Source organism: Pongo abelii, chromosome 1 (genome assembly GCF_028885655.2).
Source record: "Pongo abelii isolate AG06213 chromosome 1, NHGRI_mPonAbe1-v2.0_pri, whole genome shotgun sequence".
Taxonomy (NCBI): domain Eukaryota; kingdom Metazoa; phylum Chordata; class Mammalia; order Primates; family Hominidae; genus Pongo; species Pongo abelii.
In genome coordinates, this window is record NC_071985.2 from 65787713 (window position 1) to 65813144 (window position 25432).

Sequence of the window (25432 nt, forward strand, 5' to 3'; positions counted from 1 at the left end):
ACTGTATTAGTCTGTCCTCATACTGTGAATAAAGACATAGTTGAGACTGGGTAATTTATAAAGAAAAAGAAGTTTAGTGGACTCACAGTTCCACATAGCTGGGGAGGCCTCACAATCATGGCAGAAGGCAAAGGAGGAGCAAACACACATCTTACATGGCGGCAGCCAAGGGAGCATGTGCAGGGGAACTGCCCTTTATAAAACCATCAGATCTTGTGAGGCTTATTCACTGTCACGAGACTAGCATGGGAAAAACGTGCCCCCATGATTCAATTACCTCCCACGACACGTGGGGATTATGGGAGCTATAATTCGATATGAGATTTAGGTGGGGACACAGGCAGACCATATCAGTAACAGAAGGAAAATAAGACAGAAATGTGGTTGCCTAGCTTTAAACTCCCTCTGTTTGCAGTGAAGTGAACAAATGATAACTATCAAACCAAGTTTGGCTAAGGAGTGTGGATTTTAGTATTGAAAGATGAGTGGGACATAGTTCAAGAAAGGGAAACAAGAAAGACAGAACAACATGGAGATTATCTCCATGAAACCTTTCTAACAGTCCCATCACTACCTCCCTTGTGGAAATGACCACATCTTCCTCTATCCCTTCACTGTAGCTGGTACATCTGTTATAGTACTTCTAACAGATGTTTAACTCGCAGTCCTCCCTACAAGACTGTGAGCCCCTTGAAAGTGGGAACGATTCCTGAAAATGGATGGAGGGGAAGGAAATGTCTGTAGGCCATTAGATAAAAAAATATGAAGATTAGAGAAGAGATTAGAGCAGAAGACATAGATTTTGAGGATATAACCCCAGGAGACCATATGGAGTGGGAAGACTAGCACACTATAGGGAGGCACACAGTGAAGGGGCTTGGCTCAGAGACAAGTAGTATCAGAGGAGATCTAGGATGGGAGATTATGTAATCGAAGTCCAGGAAGGTGAGAACGGAAGAGGTTACTGAATCCGCCAATGCTGAGGCCATCTGTTGGTTTTGCAGAACAGTGGGGAGGGCTGACGCCTTACTGCACTGTGGTGGGAAAGATGGGAGATGAAGAAGTGGAGAATACAAGTATAGATCTCTCTTCCAAGGAGCTTGGTCAAGCAAAGGGATTGCTAGAAGAAGACACAGGATTTTTTTTAAAAGCTTTTTTTTCTTTTTTTTAACGGATAAGAGAAGACTGACCAAGTATTTAGTTTGAGAGAAAGGAGTTGATAGAGATCAGTTGAAGATTCAGTAGAGAGTGGAATGATATAGAAAAATCATGAGCTGGAAAGGGAGACCTCTCCCTTTCTAGTCTGTGATCAAAGACCCTGTCGTGAGGAGGCACCTGCAAGAAAGAAAGGTCTTGGTAGGGATGCTAGTTGGAGACAGTGGTGTTGAGGGAGTTGGATGAAGGAGGTGATATACTTCAAAAGACAGTGGGGAAGACTTCTAATAGTTGCTGAGAAGGATTGATAACAACTAATAAAAAGACTATGGGACAGACCTGAGGGTGAGTTGGGATTGGAGATCATGAATGTGCACTGGCACCAAAACACCCTCCATACTTATCTATCAAAGGCTACACAATATATCTTCAAAACTAAATATCCGGCCAAGCATGGTGGCTGATGCCTGTAATCGCAACACTTTGGAGGCCGAGGTGGGCAGATCACTTGAGCCCAGGAGTTCCAGACCAGCCTGGGCAAAATGGTGAAAACACGTCTCTACAAAAAAAAATACAAAAATTAGCTAGGCGTGGTGATGGACACCTGTGGTCCCAGCTACTCGGGAGGCTGAGGTGGGAGAATTGCTTGAGCCCAGGAGGTCAAGGCTGCAGTGAACTATGATCGTGCCTCTGCACTCCAGCCCCGGCAACAGAGTGAGGCCCTGTCTCAAAAAAAAAAAAAAAAAAAAAGTAAGTCTTTAGCAGTGTATGCCGGCAGTTTCATTTTATGTGCTAATTGTGTTCTTCCTTCACCCCTTCTTTTCTTCCTTATCTCTTCTCTGCTCTCCAACATGCGCGAATTTTCCCTCTTTGTTACTCTGTCATATTGGCTTATTACGGAAAAAGAAAACCAGCTAAGTGAACTTATTCTTTCACAGCCCTCCTGTGAGGAGGCTTACTGGGTTCACAGTAGAGCGAAGCTTCAGGACAGTGTCTCCCAAGGGCTTTCTTTTATTTTGCGGGGTCTGATCTGGCTCCAAAATTCTCCAAGTCTTCAAACTCTGTGTTATTGGGTGTCTACTCAGTCAAGAATGAATTTCAGAAGTTGAGTATATAAGAAAATACAGACACGCTGCCTTTGCGGTGGTTAAACAAGTGTTTATCATAATCGTGAATAGTTGGGGAGACTTTTCATGTTAGAACTCTACTCAGTCAATAGGTGCATTATGAAAACTGGATACATTGCATCACTGTGAAGGGCTTCAGTCTGCGGTTTGCGAAAGCAGAATAAATTTTCTTGGGGTTGTACAGTTATGTACACACACACACACTCACACGCTCATTGGCAGACAGGGCCACACCTCGCGTCTCTAGGGAAGGCCACAGACCTCAGCTGTACGAGCGGAGCCTGGACTAGAGGAACTTTCCGCAGGACTAAGGGCACACAGCCCCAGGGCCACTACTGTCTGCGAGCCCGAGGCGCAGGGGAGCGCCAGCGGCTGCAGGTACGCTGCGCACCCGCATTAGGGCCTGGGCGGTGCAGCGGCGGCAGGAGGGTCCTGGGAACCGCAGCCGCCGGGGCCAGTGTGTGAGCCGGCCGGCCCCGGCAAGCCGCATCCCCCGGCCGCCCCTCGCAGCCCCTTGCTCCCTGGCAGCCGCCGCCGCCCTCAGGCAGCCCAGCCGGGCGCTCGCGGCAGGACCTCCCCGCCTCCCGCCTCGGCCCGGAACATGGCTGCGAGCCCTGCCGCCACCCTCGCCTGGTCGCTACTGCTCCTCTCCTCAGCCCTGCTCCGCGAAGGCTGCCGAGCGCGCTTCGTCGCCGAGCCGGACTCGGAGGACGACGGAGAGGAGGCGGTGGTTTTCCCGGAGTCGCCCCTGCAGAGCCCCACGGTGCTCGTGGCGGTCCTCGCCCGCAACGCGGCGCACACGCTGCCGCACTTCCTCGGCTGCCTGGAGCGCCTGGACTACCCCAAGAGCAGGATGGCCATCTGGTGAGCGAGCACGGGCCCCGGGCCGCCGCGGCGGGACGCGGGGGCGGCCTGCCCAGCGCGGACAGCGCCCGGAGCAGCAGCTGCAGGGCGAGGGAGCCGCGGGATGGTGGGGGCACGCGGGAAATCTGATGCACACACCCCCTCGCTGCCCGCGCCGGTGGCTGGAGGTCGGGCGGTCAGGCGGCGGAGGGACGCGTGGGGCAGTGTGCGCAGAGGGTGCTGATGGGGAGAACCGGACCGCTGGAGCTCTGGAGGGGTAGCCTGCGAATTGGGTGGCTTTGTCCCACAAGGGGCATGAGGGACACCCCTCAAGGGGGCTTTCAGTTCCCTCCCTTTCAACTCTCGAGGTTTCCTCTTTCCCCACCTCATACTGCTAGCCCTGACGTGAGGGAATAGGGTGCCTGTCGCCGTATTCCCCTGTAGACTCGACAGATGGAACATAACTGAGGTTGGCCAGGGGCTCCGCAGTAGCTGGGGCGCCAGAGTGCGCTGCTCTGACTTCCCGGTGCCAGGCTCCTGCTCCAGGCTGGAAATGTGCTCCTAGCTCTCCCGGGCGGACCTGGACCTAGGGGTGGAGATTGGGCGGGGACCGCGGAGTGTGCCCAACCATGGCACCACCGTGGGCCTGGTCTCCTGCAAGCGCTCCGGACTGTCCCTGCCAGTGCGTCGGGGTTCCACGTCCCGGGGAGCGACGAAGACGCCCTGGGAAAGATAAACAGCCAAGTTTTGTCCCCGGAGGAAAGAAGCTTGGACCTGGTCTCTGTGTCTGCTGCGGGGAGGGCCAGGGGATCAGTGCGGGTGGCTGCCCGCCCCACGTTGTAGAACTTGGTCGTCTCGCACCTTTTATAAACGCGAGGATCGGAGGGCAAGAAGTTAGTTGGTGGCCAGGTGAGCCGCTGAGGGGGTTGTGGAGGACAAGGAGGTGGACGCTGGCCAGGGGAGATGGGCTGTCAGGTGCTCGGACAAGAAGACTCTGGCCCCCTGAGGAAGACAGAGCCTAGGTCACTCTGGAGCAGTTTCTGTCTTGTGTTGATAAAGGGAGCTGTTCTCAGGCGAGACACATCCTTAAAGTAGCGGTTGGGCAAAGAGAGGAAGAGGAGTAAAAGCAGCAGCTAGAATTGGCAGCCTCAGAGTACCTGGTGGGAGAGGTGCAAAGGTGCGAAAGCAAACATGTGATATAGTACAGCACTGTGCTGTACACTGCTTTACTATACACCCTGCCATACGTGACTGCCTCGCGGAGAAGGGCATATAATGTGGAAAGAGAGCACTGGGACAGCCAGGCTTTAAACCAGAAGGAAGGATTTTTTTTTTTTAACCACTTGGGTACCAAAAGAAGTTCACACATATCAGTTACCTTCGTTGTTTTTTTTTCAAGAGATATTTTAAAATATGGTTTTCATTTTTATGCACGATTTAGTTTTTTAAAACGTTACAGTATTTACCATAAGAAGTTGGTGAGTTGGTGAAGCAGGTGTCAGGCCCATGTTTTGCTACCTGATTTAGAGACATTACCTCTTTTTATCATACAGTAAACTTTTAAGAGGATACTATGATGTTTATTTTGCAAAGTAAGAGACAGACTTGCATCAGTTCAGTAAGTCACTTAAAGTCACAGAATTAATAAATGGTGAAACTGGAATTTGAAACCAAGCATGTCTCTAAAGGCCACCCTAAAAAGGCAGGGAACATGATATAAACAAAATTTCCATAAACCTATAATCTACAAATTAGGAGACTTGAGTTGTTTATTACTAGTTTGATATGTGATTTAGGGCTGGTTGCTTGGGATCCATAGGCATCAGTTGCCTCATCAATAAAACGAGGGAGTTAGAATAAATGATTTCAAAAATTCTTCATGGCTCTTGAATTCCATAGATTTTGCAATATAATTAGGATCAGCCAGCATCGATGTACATCCTAAGTTCCCTGTAAGTTCCAGATGGTATGGACACTGGTGTCTTACTTAGATGAGAGAATTCCAGTTCTGCATAGACCTTTGAAATCTGTTGTCTTTTATGTCCAGCATTGGCAGGTTAAGCAAGAAGTGCAAGGCCATTCTTGCGTCAGTCATTGAAGACTCTTCTTTGAAAAATCTTGGCTCTGTCTTTAAAACATTGTGTAATTCTTTAGGTAACAATAATACAAATCCCAGTTTCTAAATACTTCTTTTCAGCTCACAAAGGAGCTGTAAAGAACCTTTGGAAATAACTTTCATGCACTGTTAACTCATTTGATTCTTACTACCATTCTCTGAAGAAATAAAATTATCTCTATTTCCCAGAAGAAGAAATGTGTTTAAAGTAATTGACTTACTCAAAATTACATTTATTTATAAATTCCACACATAATAATAAGAGCTCATGGTTCTTCTAAGAACTTTACATTCATTTTCTGGTTTAAGCTTCAAAATGACCCTATCAGATATGCACTGTTATTATACCACTTTACAGGTGAGAGAACTGAGGTACAGAGAGGCTGTACAAGCACATTCTTCTAATGCATTTTTTTAAATAAGAACCAGCCAGATCAGGGCTGAAAAAAAGGTGTATTTAGATATGTGTGTTTTTTTACAGATAAATATGATTCATTTTATTGGGCAGTGTAAGGTGATCTGAATGGCTTTTAAAGGGTTTGGGGAAGAGCCAAATGATTTATAAATCAGATTGGGGCAGTTGTATGGATATGGATGGCTTCTTGATGAGTGGCCACTTAGTTTGAACTCAGTTTTGAAGGAAGAGTAAAAATCAACTAAAACCTGGGAAAGAAGGATGGCTCTAGAAAAAGGGATCAGCAAGGCAAAAAACAAGCAAAAAAAAAAAAAGATAATAGGGCATCAACCAGAGTTTTCTCTCAGGGAGTTCAGGTGGGTGGCAGGTCTAATGACTGCAAGTCTCCAAACGGATTGTATTGTACCATAGAATCTCTCTGGAAATGCTGACTTCTGGTCTGGCCCTAGGGGAATATTTGGCTGGGAAGCTTATGAGATATAACACTCTGATGGGAGGTGGTATCTCAGTCTAGGATGTTACAGCTTTGAGGTGCTTCTGCCGATTGCTTGCCTCTAGTTTCTCATTCCCAAGCTCTATGCAACATTCCAAGATGCCAAACTGATTAGTATCCATTCTGCAAAGCCAGCACATGCTGATGTCAAAAATGGCTGTGAGCTACCCAGAACTTTATAAAATAGAACCACAGTGAATACAGAGCCACACAGAATTCAGCTTCCTCTGAATCTGATCACAATAACTCACTCTGTGCAGACTCACTCTTCTCATTCATCCACTCACGGGCTAGAGGGGCATCTGATTTCTGTCCCAGATGGGTCAGTGAGAGACCTGGCTTATTGATCACATTCAGACTCCCCTGTTATGTGATAATTTTTCTCACTTTAAGTTCTGGACCAAATCTGCACTGCACATACAGATGAAATGAGTATCATCAAGTTGACCTGGAAGATACTGTTGTTGAAGAATGTCCGCAGTTATCTCAGTCAGCATCAAGTTTATTCAGATTAGTCTGAACAAAGGAAAAGTTATATTTTAGAGATACTTTGTACAAGCAAAAAGGAAAGCTTTTTACATTTACCTGTCTGATCTCAAAATCCACCAAACTAATTGTTTTCCTTCAAATATCACAATCCTGTGATAAGGACCTAAGGAAGATATCTATTTCATGTGTCCTAAAACCTGCACTAAGTTTTAGGGATTTGGGAATATGCTGAGATGAAGGGAACTGTGAGGCATTGTGACAAGTGGCAGTGTACTTCAGTGGGTTCTCCTTAATTCAGTGGAGCCATGAGCAAGTGGCCTTAGCAACAGAAGGAAGGCTGACCTCATCCTCCTTAAACCTATGATTAGGGAGAGTGGGGCCAAGTACCATGATAGTGAAAACTGAAGCATGGCACAGGGAAAAACATTTGCCCCAAGTGAAACATTTAAGTTTTTCTTTTGGAGAGCCTGCTGTTGCTTGTGGGAAGACAGTTGGGATTCACTGAGTCTGTGCAGGCACAAGGCAGTAACTGCTATGTAATTACAGAAAGATTTGGGCATTTTGTTTGGTAGAGTTTTGAAAAGTAATATACTAAATTGGGAACCACTTTATGGATTTTTAAATAAAGAGATGAGCTTCTGTTGACATAAACATAAACAGTGATGAGCTGGGGGATGGTCCTAACATTTTGCATACTACTTTATTTCTGCATTGTTTGGGGATTATCTTGAATTTATCTCCACATTTTAATGTCCAATCAGTAGCATTTTCATAATTGTTTAACTAGAAATACTAATATACTTTGTGTTTATAAAATGTTCCAAAGTAGTATCAGTGACATTTTTCAGCACCAGTGGTAGGAATGATGTCATATTTTATCATTACAATCTTGATATTAAATGTTGTATGTTATCCCTACAGATAGAAGTTTTGGTTTACGGCTGAAAAAGCAGATGATGCCTTAGTCCCCTTCTGTCTGTTAGTCTGTTTTCCTCACCTTTTTCTTCCTTTCCTCATTTTCCCAATCTGGTAGTTTAGCGTGGAGGGCATCAACCAGAGTTGGAGGAAGAAATATACAAGCTTAGGGTCAGATAGACTAGAGCGTAAATCTTCTGTGTGATTGTGGGCACATCAGTAAACCTCTAAGACATAGCTGCCTTATCTTCAAATAACTAATAGTAATACCTGTCTCAAAGAGTTATTGTTACAAGTAAATGATATAAGGTATGCACAGTGTCTTTTACATAAATGCTACTAACAATGATAGTTGCTATTTCTTTTGAATCTTTTCCTTTTTCTCCTATCTCCTTTACCTTTACCTTTCAAAATCAAGATTTTAAAAAATCTTCAAATGGAAATTCATTTAGTTTCTTCTTTCCAACAACAACAAAAAATATTAGTATGGAAAACTAACATTTATCTGGATGCAGTGGCTCATGCCTGTAATCCTAGTACTTTGGGAGGCCGAGGTGGGCAGATTTCTTAAGCCAAGGAGTTCAAGACCAGCCTGGGCAACATGGTGAAACTCCATCTCTACAAGAAATGCAAAAATTATCCAGGCACGATGGCATGCACCTATAGTCCCAGCTACTTGGGAGACTGAGGTGGGTGGATTGCTTGAACCCAGGAGGTGGAGGTTGCAGCAAGCCGAGATGGAGCCACTATTCTCCTTCCTGGGCAACACAGCGAGACCCTGTCTCAAAAGAAATAAAACAAAGAAGAAAAGGTAACAGAAGGGAAAAATAAAGAACTAAGGAAGGAAGGAAGGAAGAAAGGAAGGAAGGAAGGATACATTCATGGAGGCACTGTTCTAGACACTTTGGTATCAAAACTGATTTACTCCAGACAACAACCCTAGGTGGGAGATGCCATTACATTCTACTCTATCACTTTACACAGAAGGAAACCGAGGCACAGAGAATATAAATAACTTGCCTGAGGTCACTAGGCTAATGCATGGTGGAGCCAGGATGTGACCCAGGCAGCTAATGTTGCAGACCGAGTACAGATGGTCTGCTTAAGATCATGAAAAGACCAATTAGTTCTAGTTTTTGCTTCTGTCGGTTGACCCAACTTGGGAAAATAAGAAAGCTAGTGTTTCTTTCAAATAAGAATTGTCGTTTCCACTTGAATGATGCAAGGGTCTTAGTGGTTCTCTTCCGCTGTCTTGATAATTTCATCACTTAGTTCAGGCACTTTTTAGTGAACTCTAATCTGTTTTGGTATATTTCATAGGGACAGATTATGACTAAAATGTGGGTTGTACATAAATATGCAGATCACTTGCTGTGATCATAGCTACATAACAGTAGAAAGAAATTTCTCAAGTATTATTAGTGGCAAATGATTAAGGTGGCACTAATCATACACGTATTGGCTACATTTTCAGTTCATATTGGTAAAACAGAGATTCCATTTTTCAGGCTTTTCAATCAGTAGTCTTAGATTTGGTTGTCCCTTAAATTCAGCTTCATTCCAAATGATTGAAGAAATTATCAATCCTCCCTGCAACCTCCAATTTCAAAATATGATTGGAGCTCAGAATATTTCCTTTAGGTAAAAACTGAAGTGACTAATAAATGTCACCAATCCTGTTGTTCCAGTTATGACAGCTTAACTACAAAATTAGAAACAATGCCTAAATTGCCCTGGTTTTATTATATTGAGTTCTATGATGAGGGATCTAAAGCACAGGGCAGTTAAGAGATTTCCATGGTGATTATGGAATGAGATAACTGATTTCTAGATTTTTAATCCTGTGTAGCTGTTTTAATGCTGATTATTTTATAATGAATATCCTTCTTGGTTTAAAGGAGCATGGGGAGTATTTTAAGCAGAGTTTGGTTTTCTCAGATTTGTTTTTAGCTCCTTTATCCAAGTGATTAGGCCAGGGAGTTTCTTTGTGACTCCAAATACATAAGCATGTGCTTCTTAGGTTCCTTTTGCTTGTCTGTCTCTGGTGGTCATAGGAATGAACAATGAACGCCTTGTAACTGAGAAGGCTGCTGGTTGTCCCTTGGTTCTTTTTCCAACACTTAAACGTGCACTTGGGTCATATTGCTGTGTGGCACCATCTCCAAGTCTATGGCACAGTATAGTAGGACTATTATAAGGCTTATATAGGACTATAGTAGGACAATAATAAGGCTTGTTTCTGCATATTTCTTGACATAGCATAACAACATACAGTAAAGTCTGAAAGAAAATCATTAGCCTATGGTATGGCCACTACACCTATTCCTCAGTTACCGTTATCATGAAGAACTTTTACTGTATGTGTTTAAATTATAGCTATTATTCATCAGGAATTATAAAACATATGTATTGTATTTTTGACATTTTTATTTCAAAAGAGTGACTTGTTCATTTAATTGCATTTAATTGATATGTCGTTAGCATATCAACAATTGTTAATTTTTAAAAATTTGAATCCCTTAGTGTCTTTGTGGATTTTTAATAGTACTTCAGTTATTTTAAGAATTTGCTGTTCTGCCTTTTTTAAATGGAAAAGTAATATACTTGCATAATAATTTAAAAAAAAAAAGTATGATTGGGAATATAACAAAAAGTAAATCTCCCATCTACTCTATACCACCTGCCAGTGACCAATGTTAACACTTTCTTGTGTATTTTTCTAGAAACTTTCTATACATGTACATATATCCTTTTCATTTTAACCCAAATATGAGTGTTTTACATATCCAGTTCTGGATAAGTGTAATATTTTAAAATCCATCTCTCTATCCCATGTTCTTTAAACACTGCCAGCCTATCTACAGCCATGCCCTGGGTGGCACAATAAAAGCCAGCTTCATATAACACCTGTTCCAGGCAGGTACTCTGAAGGCCTCTCCGATAACACCCATCCTGCTCTCTTGTTCTTGTCTCTCTGGCCTCTAGAAGGTCTGGCCCTAATAAAAAAATCTTTTTGATGAGGTGTAATATTTATCCAAAAGTTCATATATCATAAATGTATAACTTGATAACTTTTCACACACAAAACATACCATGCAACCAGCACCTGACCTTGCCAGGCCTAGATTCATACACAGCAACTATTGTTGGAGCTGAGTAGCTGCTGTCCCCTGGATTTTGTCCAGGCAGCCCAGTCCTCATCAGACCCACACTGTGTGCACTTGCAGTTAGTCCCCGCTGTCTTTCTTTGACTTGACTTGCCTGACCCATGTTGACATTGGGGTGGTGAGCTTTGCTCCCACCTCAGGCTGCTGAAGGAACCCCAGGACCCAAGCAGTAACTGCTTTGGGGAACCAGCAGGCTTTGCAAGCTGCCAGCGAGTGACCTAGTGGTAAAAGGATCAGGATTGTATTACTTTTCCCTTAGCTCTCTACTCCTCTGGTAGGAAAGCTGTGCATTAATGTTCATAAAAATAAAAAAGAATCTCATTATAGGTAATAATTGAAAAGTCATGCAGAATATAAATAGAGTGGCTGTAATTAATTTGCTGGAACTTACTGTAGTTCAGATCCGTGAAAATGCAGCATTTGTGGTAGGTGGCATTAGCCAAGTCTCTTGCATGAATTAAACCTCAGATTTGGCTGCAGGGCGTTTCTTTTCCTCTCTAGGAGCACCATACAGAAATCCTTTCAGAGTTAGACTCTGAATAATAGCTCCACGACATCTTGCCAGGGCTGACTTTGTAACGTGTTTCACTTAATTGAAACAACAATTATTATTTTAGTTGTTTGTCAAATTCAGCAAGCTAAGGCCTGTCCCCTGACTTGTTGGTTTAACTGATAAGATTTTGTTCCTCTGCAAACATAATGCAAAATAATCTCCTTCCCTCCAGTGTTTTCTGATTAATGTTTGAAGACGTCTTAGAAGATGTATCTTTCAGAAACACAAATAATAACATAAATAATGATCTTGCAATAGTGATCTTGGGCTGTATGCCCCCAAGAGTATGGTAGAAGATGAGTCTGGGACAAGCTGCTGAGCTGAAGCATTTTCATGAGTACCTGATTTCATTCACACATTGGCTTTATTGGAATAGTTCATTACCTTCCAGATTGAATCACTTCAAGACCTATTGAGGGATACATCAGGCTGCAGAGAGGAGGTTCTTTACATAGAGCTTTCCCCATTTGGACTGCCAAGCCCAAAGTGCATACAATTGCTGCCAATAGGGAAGTAGGACTCTTTCTTTCTAGCCCCTTTTCTTTCTGAGAGTGATTGTATATGTTTTGGAGATGGGGAGGGCAGTGGTGAAGGCAAGAATCTCATTCTTACGAGAGAGAGACATAACTCTAAGACAGGAGAGTCTATGGAGGTACATTGATTGGTGTTCTCCCTGAAAGCCATATTAAGTGAGAAACTGCTGCATTTTAGAGTCTTGGGAAAGGTAGAATTTTTTAGAGACTAACAGTAGAACTTAAATTCTTGGGATAGTTGTGAAAAGTGTGGTTGTAGACATTTGGGGCCGTGGCATTCCCGACACGGAGTCCCTCGCTGGACTAATAGACTGCTTTTTAGTTTCTTGGTTGCCAGCCAGCCCCATAATCCTGTCTCAGCTCCACACACCACAGTGATTATGGTTTACACCCGCCAAGATAGTAGAAAGTTGCTGCCAAGTGGAATCAGGATTTTTCATGTCATCACTGCACCATCGAACAGTAAGCTTATATGCAGCTTCCATGCCACTGCTTTCCTTGTGCTAGAAACAGGTTGGGCGGGAGAGCATTCAGACAGTCAGACCATGTCTTGTGTTGCAAATGGATTTTGTGGAATTGGCATGTAAGGCTTGAAACAGCCAGCATACGAAAATATTTTAGAAAAGTACAAGCCTCTTCTCTGCCTTTCCTCAATCTTGTTAGATTTTAATAAGATTTACTGGGTACATTGGTTTCCATTGTAAGCTTTTTATTTAGCAAGACAAACTATGGATTTCTAAAACAATGGATTTTTGAAATGTTACATCCTTTTATTTCTTCCACCATCATTGATTGTCTGTGTGGATAAATCCAGGTAATCATGTTGAAATTAGTAATTGAGGTGGCCTAAAAGTGACTTGTCCCCATTGGTCTAGTTCATTGGCCATGAGTGGACATGGTCCTTACCATTGTTCTGCCAACCCTTTAGTGTAAGGCTGCTGGGTTCAACTAGTGTTTCCCAAATACAGGTTCAGAGGCCAGTTGCATCACAACACCTGGAGCATTTGTTAGATACATGGATTTCTGGGGCCCATTTCAGTCACATTCATCAGATGGTCCACAGCGGGGTCCTAGGAATTGGTGTGTTAAGCATGTACATAAGTGATTTGGATGCACTTCTTCTTGGTTTGGGAACTGCAGAAGATGAGCTCCTAGAAGGTTATGTATGCACTTAAAGTACAAATCATGGGATTTTCAGAGTTTAGAAAGTTGGCATACTCTGGAATATTCTAAACTTCAGATTCCAGATGCTTAAAGCATCAAAAAGACCAAGGGGTTTTCTTATTAAGAGATGTAGTAATGTACAGGATTACGTAGGAGAAACCCAGCCAGGCATGCATCATTTGTGTTTTTTTGTTATTATTATTAAGTCAAGCACATATGTTCTGTCTCCATCTAATAGTGGCTATTTTTTTTAAAAGATTTTTTAAAAGACAGTGCCCCAAATGTTTTACCCACTGTATGAAGCTCCTTGCACTGGGGCTCAGTATAAAACGACACTCCCTCACATTCTTTCTTCAGTGTATCTTACACAATGAGTTCATTAAGCCTTTAGTATTGCAGAAGAAAAAATACCTATTAATGAACATCTTATAATAGAGTATAGGGAAATCCAACCAGTGCATTTCCTGAAACTAAATAGAATTCATTTGAACCACTTCAGTCCTCATATTCCCTAATCTTGGTTTCTTTGTTTCTTGTATTTAATTTTCTTTGATTTTTCCCGTTGGCATGCCATTAAAAACTCCTCCCCTCATTTGTGACAAATGTAAACCGTCTACTAAATTAGCCTGTTTTTAGTAGCTGGCAGTTCAGCCTTAATTACATGATATTACAAAGTCCCTAAGCCTGGTGTCTTCACTAGCTATGAACTCAAAATATGGCTTTTTAGAAATTCACACAGTTCTGTTCTGCTATACAGAGGATTGTTCTGAGTTTGTTGCTGCTGCACAACAAACATTTTTAAAGAAGTTGATATAGCAGCATTATTATAACTGCATGTACAGCAGCCTCTTGTGGGGAAGATTGCAACTCAGTTGTTAAGTCTTATATGGTTCCATACCCTATTTTCTTGTGTTTTTTTTGGTGACAGGGCAAAAATTCTACAATAAAGGTTCTTAAGTTTATGCATCCACTTTATTTTTGTATCTTTTATCCTTCTCAAAAATGTGAACTGCATACCACAGCTTAGCACATCCCACCAAGAAAACAACAATCACCTGGAGATGAAGTGAGGCTGGTGGCAGTGGGGTCTCCAGGACAGTTTCCTCTAGCCAAAAGCAGCCTCTTTCATTTTTCCCTAGTGTGCAAATATGCTATCTGTGTTGTCCTGTGAAAGGTCTTGGAAGCATTGCTCATGCTGGGCTGCTTTGAACAAGTCACTTAGTTTCTCCTGTAACATAAGGGAAATGTGCTAAAATTGCTAAAATTGTGCTTTTCAAATGCAGCCACTTATTGGAATCATTTGATGATCCAGGGCAATTGATGTATTTTGAAAACTTCCCAGAGGGTGGTAATATGCAGTCTTGCTTGAAAATCTCTGGATGAGATGTTCTCTGAGTCCTTTCCTGACCTAACACTTTCCTCTTCATGGGGGTAACCGTATCTGAAGAATGTTCACATAACTGCATAATCGATGCTTCCTGGACCCTCAGCCCAACATTAGATCTCTGTGGGGTGGCTTTAAAAAATCCTTTTCTAGGAAGCTCGTGGTATTTTATCCTGTTTTATACTGTGCGAAAGGTGTTTGCTAAGAGTGTTGTCTCCTTGGGAAGGCACGTGCTTGATGATGACTGAACTCCCAAGGAACGTGGCAACATGACAGCTAGCCTTGCAATGGCATATATTGGACCTTCTTATAAAGGAGCTGTGCGCACCAGGTAGAGAAGCAGCAGCTGCCCAGGAGGTCCTTCCTTTGGCACACAGATGGCTGCCTCTTGGCTAAGGGAGCTGCATATATCAAGACTTCTGAGCACATCTAGCCAGGCTCTGGCCAGCTCAGGATTCCTTCCTACAGTATGTGTTTTGGTGTGTTGCCCAGCTTTGCTTTTAGGTTTCCTATTTCATACTGGTATAGGGCCTCTAATCCTCTCTGGGTATTGAATTTCTGATGTTACTTCTAATGGCTTTGGAGTTTAGCTTCTTTTGTTTCCAGATTTGCATAAACAGTGCTGCCTTTGTCCCCTGGTCTTGACCCAGCTTCAAAGCTTTGACGGGCATCAAAGACACACTGGATCCTCATTTCTTAGGCATCAGATGGCAGCAATGCCAGCAGGTGACTGAAGGTTATAGCCCCACTTTTGGGCCAGTTTTCTGTCTCTCAGTCAGAAAAGATTAGGTTACATTCTGCCAAGTCCTCTGACAATGGTTCTCAATCTTAACAGCTTTCATAACGCCTGTGCAAATACCACTGAACTAAAGGGGAACTGCTGGTGTTTGTCTAAAGTGGAAAGGGCAGTAATGCCCTAATATTTGCTGAACTCTCCTTGCCCTGTGAGAGGCAGATTATTAAGTGTCCCTCTGGAAAGCATGGAACCTCCAAGCCCATTGGCCAGACTTTGCTACTGATAATCTTCTTGTGAGGCCCAAGACCTCATTTTCCCATGCATCTTATCAAAATAACAGCAGTAGTAGAACTATCAGTTGTCTATGCATGGATTCTCAGTATGTTGGCTATATAGAAGCCAGTTTTGATAACAGGTCAGCTTGGTCCAGTCATCCAACAAACCCTTGAGCTGTATCTCTGTCTCTGTGTTGCCTAATACTCGTATGTTTAGAGAATGGAGCCTAATTTTTATCTCTGCTCAGGAAAAAAAAAAAAAAAAAAAAAAAGCTGAGGCTGGGTGTGGTGGCTCACACCTGTAATCCCAGAACTTTGGGAGGCCAAGGCAGGCAGAACACTAAGGTCAAGAGTTTGAGACCAATCTGACCAACATGGTGAAACCCCATCTCTACTAAAATACAAAAATGAGCCAGGTGTGGTGACGGGCACCTGTAATCTCAGCTACTCGGGAGGCTGAGGCAGGAGAATCGCTTGAACCCAGGAGATGAAGGTTGCAGTGAGCCGAGATCATGCCACTGCACTCCAGCCTGGCGACAGAGTAAGACTCTGTCAAAAAAAAAAAAAAAAAGAAAAAGAAAAAGAAAAAAGCTGGAAGGTATTCAGCAACATTCCATACAGAGCATTCCAGTACCAGTAATATCTGATTTCTTAACTGCTCTTTTGCATTGTCTATGTCATGTACCACTGTATTTTCAAATTTTCTTGAATTCTTTGCCGTGCCTTGCGCTCCTCACCTGTACAATGAGGGTTGCATAGGCTAATCTTTCAAGACTTTTCTAGCCACCAAATGCGATGTATTTGAAGTTCCACCACTAATGCCATGAAAAATGAAACAACTCACTCTATTGCCACATTATTTAAGATGGCATTTTGAGCTTTTTTCCTTTATTTTTACTTAGATTTGACTTCTTCTGTAGTTTTGACTTATCCATGTCTCAAATCCTTGGTGATTAGACTGATGATTCATGTCTATATAAAAATTGTAAAAACTTATTTGCCCTCTAACCTGAGTGAAAATGCTATCTTTTTTCATGAACAACAGAAGCAAAAAAAGGCTGTGATGAGAAGAAAAAAGCCCAGAGAATTATGTCAGAACTATGTCAGAGGAGATAGTTCCAGGTCTGAAAACTAGGAAATCTATTGCTGTTGACTCTAGGAGTGGAATATTTGCAGCATAAGTGTACGTGTTGCAGGTATTTGGTTAGATTTAACTTTTATCATACATGCAAAATAAGTAAGTGCAAGTCTTCCGTAGAATGCTTCCCGCACTGCCCCCCGCCCACCCCACGCACTTTTGGAAAAAGCAAAAACAGCAGTTTGACATTTGCCATTGTGATGGGAAACAATATGTGTGTTTGTTGTTTGCAAAAGTTACTGGTGTTTTTTGCTCAGTCTGCTGTGTAAAGAAAGCAGCCTGCATTTGCACTTTGGAGGTTAGAAGAACCTGCCAGTTGGAATTCAAGTCTCACCAAGCTAATGGATTATTACACTGAAGTGATAGCTCCTCCTATGGAAAGGCTTTACTTCACAGTAGTGTCATTATATAGAAATACTAAACATTGGCAATGCCTTCAGAGGCCAAAAGCATGAGTGCCATGAAAGGTCCTTGTAACATGAAGCCGGTTGGGGCTACCTCCCTCCTTGCTGACACTTTAGTGTAGGAGCAAAACAAAAGTCAAAGGAAGTAGATATGGGAGACTGAAAATCACTTGTCTCCTGAGTTTGAGTTTCTGTGCTACAGAAAAATCAAAATCAAGAAGGCAAAAACTTTCTTTTTCAAGGAGTCTTCCCATTAGTAACTCTTTGACTTACACTAGGGGTTTAGTTTCTAAAATCAAACGCTTCCCTTTCCAAGCTATAACTAATAAATAAAAAAGCACGTCCTTCTGCTAGGTCAGAATTATCTCGAGAAAATACTGCTCTTTGGCTGACTCCCTCATCCCTCTCCAGTCTTGGCTATTCAGCTGATACTCTCCAGCTGTAGGCCAGCTGCCTCGTTTCCCTGAAATCTGGTGCCAGATGTTTTGAGTTTCTGAAGGAAGGTTTCTCTTGGGTGCATTGGTAACACTAGGGCTCAAGCATGAAAGCATAAAATGCCCTAATGAGTTTTCACTTTGATATCATAGTCAATGTGGTTTAATGGACTGAGGGTGAAACTATTTCTGCCCTGAGGCGAAACAGATTTTGAAGCTTTTCTGTCTCTTCTTTGTAATAGAGTATCTGAGATTTAGTGTTGCTTCCCCTAATCTATATATCAGTTGTCAAGTATTAGATAACAAATTGCCTTTGTGTTCTATAGCTTTGAGCCAGAAAGCAACAGTTTCCCTTATTATTTTGATGTCAAAGGAGCAGAAGAACCATACTCTGTGTTTTACCTTCTGAAATAATTTCTCCTGAACTGATTTTTTGGAGTGAATTTAGAGTTCTCATTTTAATTTAAATTTCACTCCTACTTGTACTAACATTGTTTATTTGGCTCCATTTTCTCCCTTCTAATTATTTTCTTTCTGTGTTTCCAAACAGGCATTTTCTAGGTGAATCTTAAGGTTTCTCACATTGGGGATCAAGTTTCCAACACATGAACTTTGGGGGACACATTCAAGCCAGAGGAGTCACTAAAAAGAAATTAATACTTTCTTCAGGCTCCTTAGTTAATTCATTGATGGATTGATCTATTTATTTATTCACGTAATTAGTTTTAGTCATTGTAGTAGAAATTCAACTGTCTTATCTTAAATAATTGGGAGAAGATGTTCTTCCTTTCACCTTATACAGAATGATTATGACTTTTAAAAAATCCAGACAGATAATTCTTGTCTTCAGCAACTTTACAAATATATTTGCCTTCCTTAGTTTTTGAGCCCTAAGACGATAAAGGTTACACATGGCTACAGCCTGTAGTTAAGTCTACTCTGGGTGCCAGAATAATACAGTATCCTTTCCAGACCCCTGAACAATCAACTGTTAACAAGTGAGATCATTTTTGGTAGAAGAATTGCATATGTCATTGTCTCAAAAGAGACATGGGCTGCAAATCCTGTCTGGGGACTTGCTTCCAAATACTTGTTCAAATTTCTCCCAGCTTTGTCTGCACTTGGCATTAATCCCACGTTGACATTCAAAGAGCTTGATTGCTGCACATTCTCAACTAAATAGATAGTAAAACAAAACCAGTAACTTGTTATTAAATACAAAGTGAAGGGGGCAGTAGTCATTTTATTATTCTTTTCATTTATTCTGTCACTGTCTTAGTCTGTTTTGTGCTGCTATAACAGAATACCACAGACTGGGTAATAATTTATAATGAACAGAATTCATTGGCTCATGGTTCTGGAGACTGGGAGTCCAAAATTGAGGGGCTGGCATCTGGCGACGGCCTTTTTGCTACATCATTCTATGGTGGTAGGGCAAGAGAGGGTGAGAGAGAACAAGAGAGGCCAAACTTGTCCTTTTATAAGGAACTCGCTCTCATGATAACAAACCCCTTCATTCAATAACAATAGCAGTCCACTCATGAGGGCAGAGCTCAAGTCCCACTTGAATGTCCCACCTCCCAATGTTACCACATTGGGGATCAAGTTTCCAACACATGAACTTTGGGGGACACATTCAAACCATATAAGTCACTAGAAAGAAATTCATACTTTCTTCAAATGCCTTAGAAAAGTAGAAAGCTTTAATGATTTTTTTCAAGTCCTTTAAATGTTGAAGTAGTGTATAAAAATACAAGGTTTTGGAACCTCAAAGGCTTGCTTTTTTAAAACAGTGAACTGTAACAGCACCAACCTCTCCCGATGGACCCAGTGATCCTTGCCTCCTGGTATTCACTCCTATAGTCTCGTCCCATGCTGAATCATGTGACTTGACAGGATAGGCAGAAGTGAGATCCTGTGACTTCTCAGGCCAGATTATAAACGGCATTTCAGTTTCTGCTATGGATTGCTTGCTCTGGGGAATGCCAGCCCCCATGCCATGAGAACATCCAAACAGTCCCAAGCACAGGCCCACGTAGAGAGAAACTAAGGCTTGCAACCAACAGCCAGCACTGCATCTAAGTACAACCTCATGAGAGACTCCAAGCAAGAATGTTATAAAGGCTTGACCCATACAATCTAAGAACATAATAAATGTTACTGTTTGAGATGCTGGTGGTACAGATGTAGACCCTGCTTTCACAGAGTTTATGGTGCACTGGGAAAGACAGATGATACACAAATAAATAAACAAAAAAGATGATTTCAAAAGATGTGTTAAGGAGAAAGTAAACCAGAATAATGGGGTAGAGCTCTGATAGGAGAGTACCCTGTATATAATGTGTTCAGAGAAAGGCTTTTTGAGAAGGTGCTATTTGAGCCCCAAGGCCTGAATGATGAGAAAGAGCCATCTTGTCAAGATGTTGAGGAGGGGAGGAATGGAGAAAGGGGAAAACAACAAAGAAGGTTTGTATGGCTGAGTCTTTTTTGGACTTAGGTCAGATTTGCCTTCAGAATAGCATGCAATTCTTTGAGCTTCTTGAGAGAAATATGGTCAGTTTTCAATATCATCAACAACAGTATAGTATTTTTTTCATTTTAATTCTTACCAATCCATTTAACTATACTATTCAACATCTCCCAGTTAGTGGAATGAAATATTATTTGCTCTGTTAACTCTTGTTTATTATATTAGCAAATCTGCTACCTTAACATCCTCTGCATCCTTATTTCACAGTGGAATATTCTCAACTTTTTCTTGGCTCTTCTGTCATCAATGGCAGTGTCATTACTAATAGGATTCGGGGGCAGGGGCAGTATTTATGAAAAAATGCTTTATTTGAAAATAACAAAATTAGACAAAACATACCACTTAGACAATAAATGAAGACTTTCTACACGGCCATCCAATGAGTCTAAAAACCAGGCGAGTGCTGGACACCAGTAGATCTGCATTTATCTCTTGTCTCACTTACAGCACAGGTTAGGAGTTTTGGAAGGACCTGCTAAATTTACAGCATGCATCACTGCGTTTTAGGTGAATTTTTTGCTGTTCCCTTATGCTTCTCCTTGTTTTCTTTAGGCGTGGAGCAAACATATGCAGAAATATATAGATCAGTGTTTTGGATCCTGTTCTGCGTCTTCCCACAGAAATCATTTGAATACTGTCCACTTTTGATGTTTCTGTTTCCTTGGTTGACGTCACAGCACATCTCATCTTGAATAAAAAGAGCGTTTCTCAGATTGGCTCTGGGCTAAACAGAGCAATTTGTTTTGGGTTTGCTTCAGTTTGTACTTAAGTTCTGAGTCTCAACAGTGGAGTGTCATTCCTCTGAAAAGCTCTTCTATCATTTTCAATTCTTTGAGGCTTTGATTTCTGCATCTCCTAAAATAGGAATGAGGCCACCAAACATAAAAAATGTGTATTAAGAACAATCTACTTCAGTTGAATATTTATTTTCTATTTAATCTAGTTCATCAGTTAACATAACAGAGAACTTTGTCAGGCCCAAGTATAGGTAAAGGGTACTCATTACTGATTTAAAAAGAGAAACCCCGTAAATCAATATTTGAGCTATGTTTCCTGCGTAAACCCATTAGCTCTGTCCTGAGGAAAAGTCTCAATGCGTAATTATTTCAAACCAGTGAGCTCATAGCTGTCTGCTTGGCACAGCTCAGCTCTGGTTTCTTCATGAAAAATAAGATAACTGCCAGGATTTTTTCTGTCTCCTACCTGAGCCCTCACAAGTACTGCTTTTCACCTCAGTGGACTTCGATTCTTTAAGTCAATGGCATTTATTCTGCCTCCCATAGAGTGCAACCAAGAAGTGAGTTGCTATTGAGAAGCCAAAAATTGGAAGAGAAAGCAATGATATATTTCTCTTTGAAAGGAGAGGCACATTTTTAGGGACAATGAGAAAGGTCCTCGGCCGTTCAAATTCAAGTGTTGAAACTCAAGATGTTTGCAAGTCTGATCTCTAATAAAACACGAATTATAATCTGGTTCGCTTTAGGCAGATGTATGGTCCCATGATGAACCCCATTTGATTTTTAAAACGCTTCCCCTGCTTCCGTGCATTTGGCATTTTTACTGCTTGCTACTGGCAGGAAATATTTCTTCCTTCTCAGTTTATTCTGATCCCTGCTGTCTGGAGAATCTTGCAGCATACTAATTTATGACTTTGAAAGATTGTATATTCATTTATGTAGAGGCTTCTGTGTCAAATTTGACTCTAAAATACCTCATGCTTTCTCACTTAGATATTTTGTGCAGTATTACCTATTACTTAATAAATATTTAGATTTTCAAGGTTAAAAAAAAGAATTTGTATAGTCTGAAAAAAGTTTATAGTGTTCCTAGATTTTATTAGCAATGAAAAAATTTCCTATGAATAAAATTATTGTTACGATTTGTTTTCCATTTTGTTTACTTTGCTTCTGAAGATGTTTTGAAACCTTGATTTCTGGGAATGGAATTCTTTATGTGCTTCCTAGGAAAGGAAATATAACACAGCAGTTAGAATAATTAATACTAGAAAAGAAACATTCTTCTTCCTCCTAAAATACTATAGAGCAACAAATCACCTACCCCACCCCAACCCCATTTCAAATATAGTGAGATGGGAAGAGGTGGTATTCCATCTGTACAAGTTAAATCTCTCATATATAATTTTTTTTCTTTTTGAAACAGGGCCTCACTGTGCTGCCCAGGCTGAAGTGCAGTGGCACGATCATAGCCCACTGCAGCCTCGAGCTTTTGGTCAGATATAATTTTTAAAAAGTAGTTTTGTTGTTTTCAAATATATACAGTTATTTAGGGTAATAATAAAATTAGGAAATTAGCTTTAATTAACATGACAATTGTGTCTGCTTAATGTCTTTATTGTTTGTTGGTATATGAATTATTCTTCTAACCAGTTTGTTACGTAGTATCCTGCAATGTATAACATCTTTTGCTTAATAATGAAAGCTAATATTTATTAAACATTTACTGTGTACCAAGCATTATGATAATGGTTCCCATGAATTAACTCATTCTGAGCTCACAACAGCCCTGTGAAGCACGTATTAGTAGTAGTAGCCTCATCTCACTAAGGGGAAACTGAAGTTCAGACAAATTAAGATTTTTCCGGAGTGCCATGCTTAGGACAAAACAGTGATCTGCCCAGGCCCAGAAGTGGTTAACTGTGATGCTAATGAAGCTTGCACTTTAATCTGCCTGTTGCAGGGGCCCATCACAATGTATTCACATTTGTTTTTGTAAAATCTGTGAAAAGAAATATTTTATAAGCAATTGGCTAAGACCACTTAGCCAACTTCCCCTTTATCATACTTCTTGTTTTGGGTGGCACTGGAGTGGCCCTGGACATATCTGTGATCTGGTTGAGGGGAAGTTAACTTGGGGATGCATTTAGTTTGCAGTTGGTGGAATAATGCAGCTTATAGTTACTTCCATATGTAGGTTATTACTCTTGTGGTTCACTTGACACGTGGAAAAGGACCAAAGCCTCTGTTGTCTGGCTGGTATCAGAAGTAATTGAGGGCCAGAGGAGAAACAACAATTGAAACTTGTCTCGGGAAAGTACTTCCAATCATCAGACATGAAAAATTTCAAGTGAATGATTTAATTCTCACTATGCCTTGTCAAAACAAAACTGCCAGAAACATACTTGATAATGCAGTGAATACAATTTAATATAAGTACATCAGATGCATTTCTTTTTTGCTATAAAAATCACGTGAATTAGAAGATATCAGGATTGCTGTGTTTGAAGAGCACAAACTTGTGGCAGTACTATGAACAGAGAGTATGTCCAAGTACATAACATTTTATACATTACAACACCTTAGGTTAGATTGTGTTCTAGCAGATCAAATGCATGTAGCCTGACAAAGTTTGGCGGTTCCATTTGAAATGGCGCATAACACTGTCATCAACACAGTGAAATGGCTTGAAACTTTTCTAAACTGTTAGTAAAACCAAGTTTCAATCAACTTTGGTTGAGGGAAGACTAAATTATATTGCTTTTCTTTCTATACAAAAAGATATAGATATTTGTTATATGAAGAGGTTGAGAGTATATAAACAACAATATAAGGAAGTAAATTAACAGCAGTATGTCAGGCAGTTAACTAATAAAATATTTTTCTGAGTTTTGAATGCTTGTGGCATTACTCAGCTTCTAAAAATGTTATAATTTCTTTTGTCATTTTGAACAAATAGTTACTTTATATATTTTTATATAAAAAGTTCACTTTTGAAATTTAATTTTACATTTTTAATTTTGTATCCTTTTCCTTAAAATGGGTTCCCCCAGGTTATATAAGCTTCCAGTCCCACAAGAGCTAGATTCAATCCTGCCTAGGTCTTTAGCTTCAAAACACAGCACCTGCCCTGCTGCCCCACAATGCCACTTGAGTGGCAGAAATATTCCTTTTGAAAACTTGTTTTTACTTTTTATTACCTCACACACCAGCTGTTCTTTTAAAGTTCTATGTTAGTGCTTTCTGAATTAATGAAGTTTAGCCTTAACACTGAAATCTCACTGCTGATAAAAAATAGTATGCCTAAATTTGTAGTTATACATAGTATTTTAACACCCACATTTATTTCCCACAATAAAATGCTTCGCAAACATTCCATATGGCTGCTTTTGCCACATTGACTTAGACAATTCTTAGCATGAGAAGTCCCACTCCAGATTTGCTATATAATTTTTACTGAATCTTTGGTATAATTCAGTGAATGATAAAAATTTTAGTGACTGATAATTTATAATCAAAATGAAAAATTCTGAATCATTTTGACTCTGAGATAAATTTAATAACTAAGGGTTATAGTGCATGAAAAACTCATTCTGTCACATTTTATTAACTGTGTATGGCCTCAGAAATCACTATGTGTCTATAAATAAAGCCACCCATGACAGTTTGAGGCCTGGAGTAAGAATTCATTTTTATAGCATCACCTTTGACATTTTAACTTCTTCAGCATATTCACTAAAGTTAATAGTGACTGTCAATAAATTGCAGTGAATTAGAATACCTAATATTTAACAGTTTGCCACATCTATGGCATCTACAGCTGGGACTTAGGAATTCCTTATAGTTTCATGTAGATAGCTTTTTACTCAATTTACCAAATTCTCTACACCGCGAGGTGTTCTGTGAACTCCCTGGCTTGTCAACTGACGCTAAAGCATCACCTCTCCTTCACATCAGCCCCACAGTTCCTTCTAGAGCATCTTCCCTAACTTTCAACAGAAAAACGTCATGGCAGAGGGCCAGGGATCTCCTGCGTGAGATCTCAGAACTTAGAATACTGCATAGGTTACCTACACAGGGAGAGTGAACACAACAGTCTGCATTTCACCAAATTAGAAGATGTGCAAACATGGAGACATTCTTTCATTTATTCATTCACTACAGATATCAAGAATGTCTCTAATGGCGGGAATTGGACTCTCAGAATGAGTAAAATACTGCATCTCTCCCCTTGGGAAGCCCAGCATCACAAAAGAAGCACAGTGGGTTGAGGAACAAGGCACTGTTCTGAGAGCCTGGGGACAATGAGATGAGGTTGGCAATGTTGGTTAGAGCACCTGGTCATGGTAGCCAGACCTAAAAGCAACAGGATAGATGTGTATTTACCTTACATTCACATAGAATATCCCTCTATAACAAACCTTCAGCTCTCATTCTGCCATGTTCTCTACAATCTGATCTTATCTTCTTTAAGACCCTCTTGATACTTTACTTGCTATCAAAGTTTCCTTTGGTCTGCAGTTCCTTCTAGTGTGGACCAATTGCAAATATCTGAGATTCCCTTCCTCCAGCATCTTTTTTTTCACCCACCTAGAAAAAGCCCAATCCCAGATCCATCCTCCTGCAGTCTCTAGTTCTGAGGACTGTTCATCCCCCAGCCCCATGTCCGTGTTAATTTTGTCACACAGGGTGAATCCCTCCACCCTCAAGTGGGCCCTCAGCTGCCCACTGATCTTTCTGTTTCCCTTGTAAAGCTTGCTATTTACTCTTCTAGATCTACTTACTTCATCATTTCCACTGACATTTTCAGTAGATCACCTTGCTTCT

General features: G+C 41.1%; 1 protein-coding gene across 6 annotated transcripts in view; it reads left to right on the plus strand.

The window, feature by feature from the left end:
- COLGALT2 (collagen beta(1-O)galactosyltransferase 2) overlaps positions 1 to 25432 on the plus strand; it is a 121945-nt gene that overhangs the window by 11402 nt on the left and 85111 nt on the right. Inside the window, exon 1 of one of the 6 annotated variants that reach the window (XM_009239972.4) lies at positions 2434 to 3146. The exons of 1 other annotated variant lie outside the window; for it this stretch is intronic. In XM_009239972.4, the coding sequence (XP_009238247.2) occupies positions 2884 to 3146 (263 nt within the window). In that variant the 5' untranslated portion in view covers positions 2434 to 2883. 6 annotated transcript variants of the gene reach the window in all.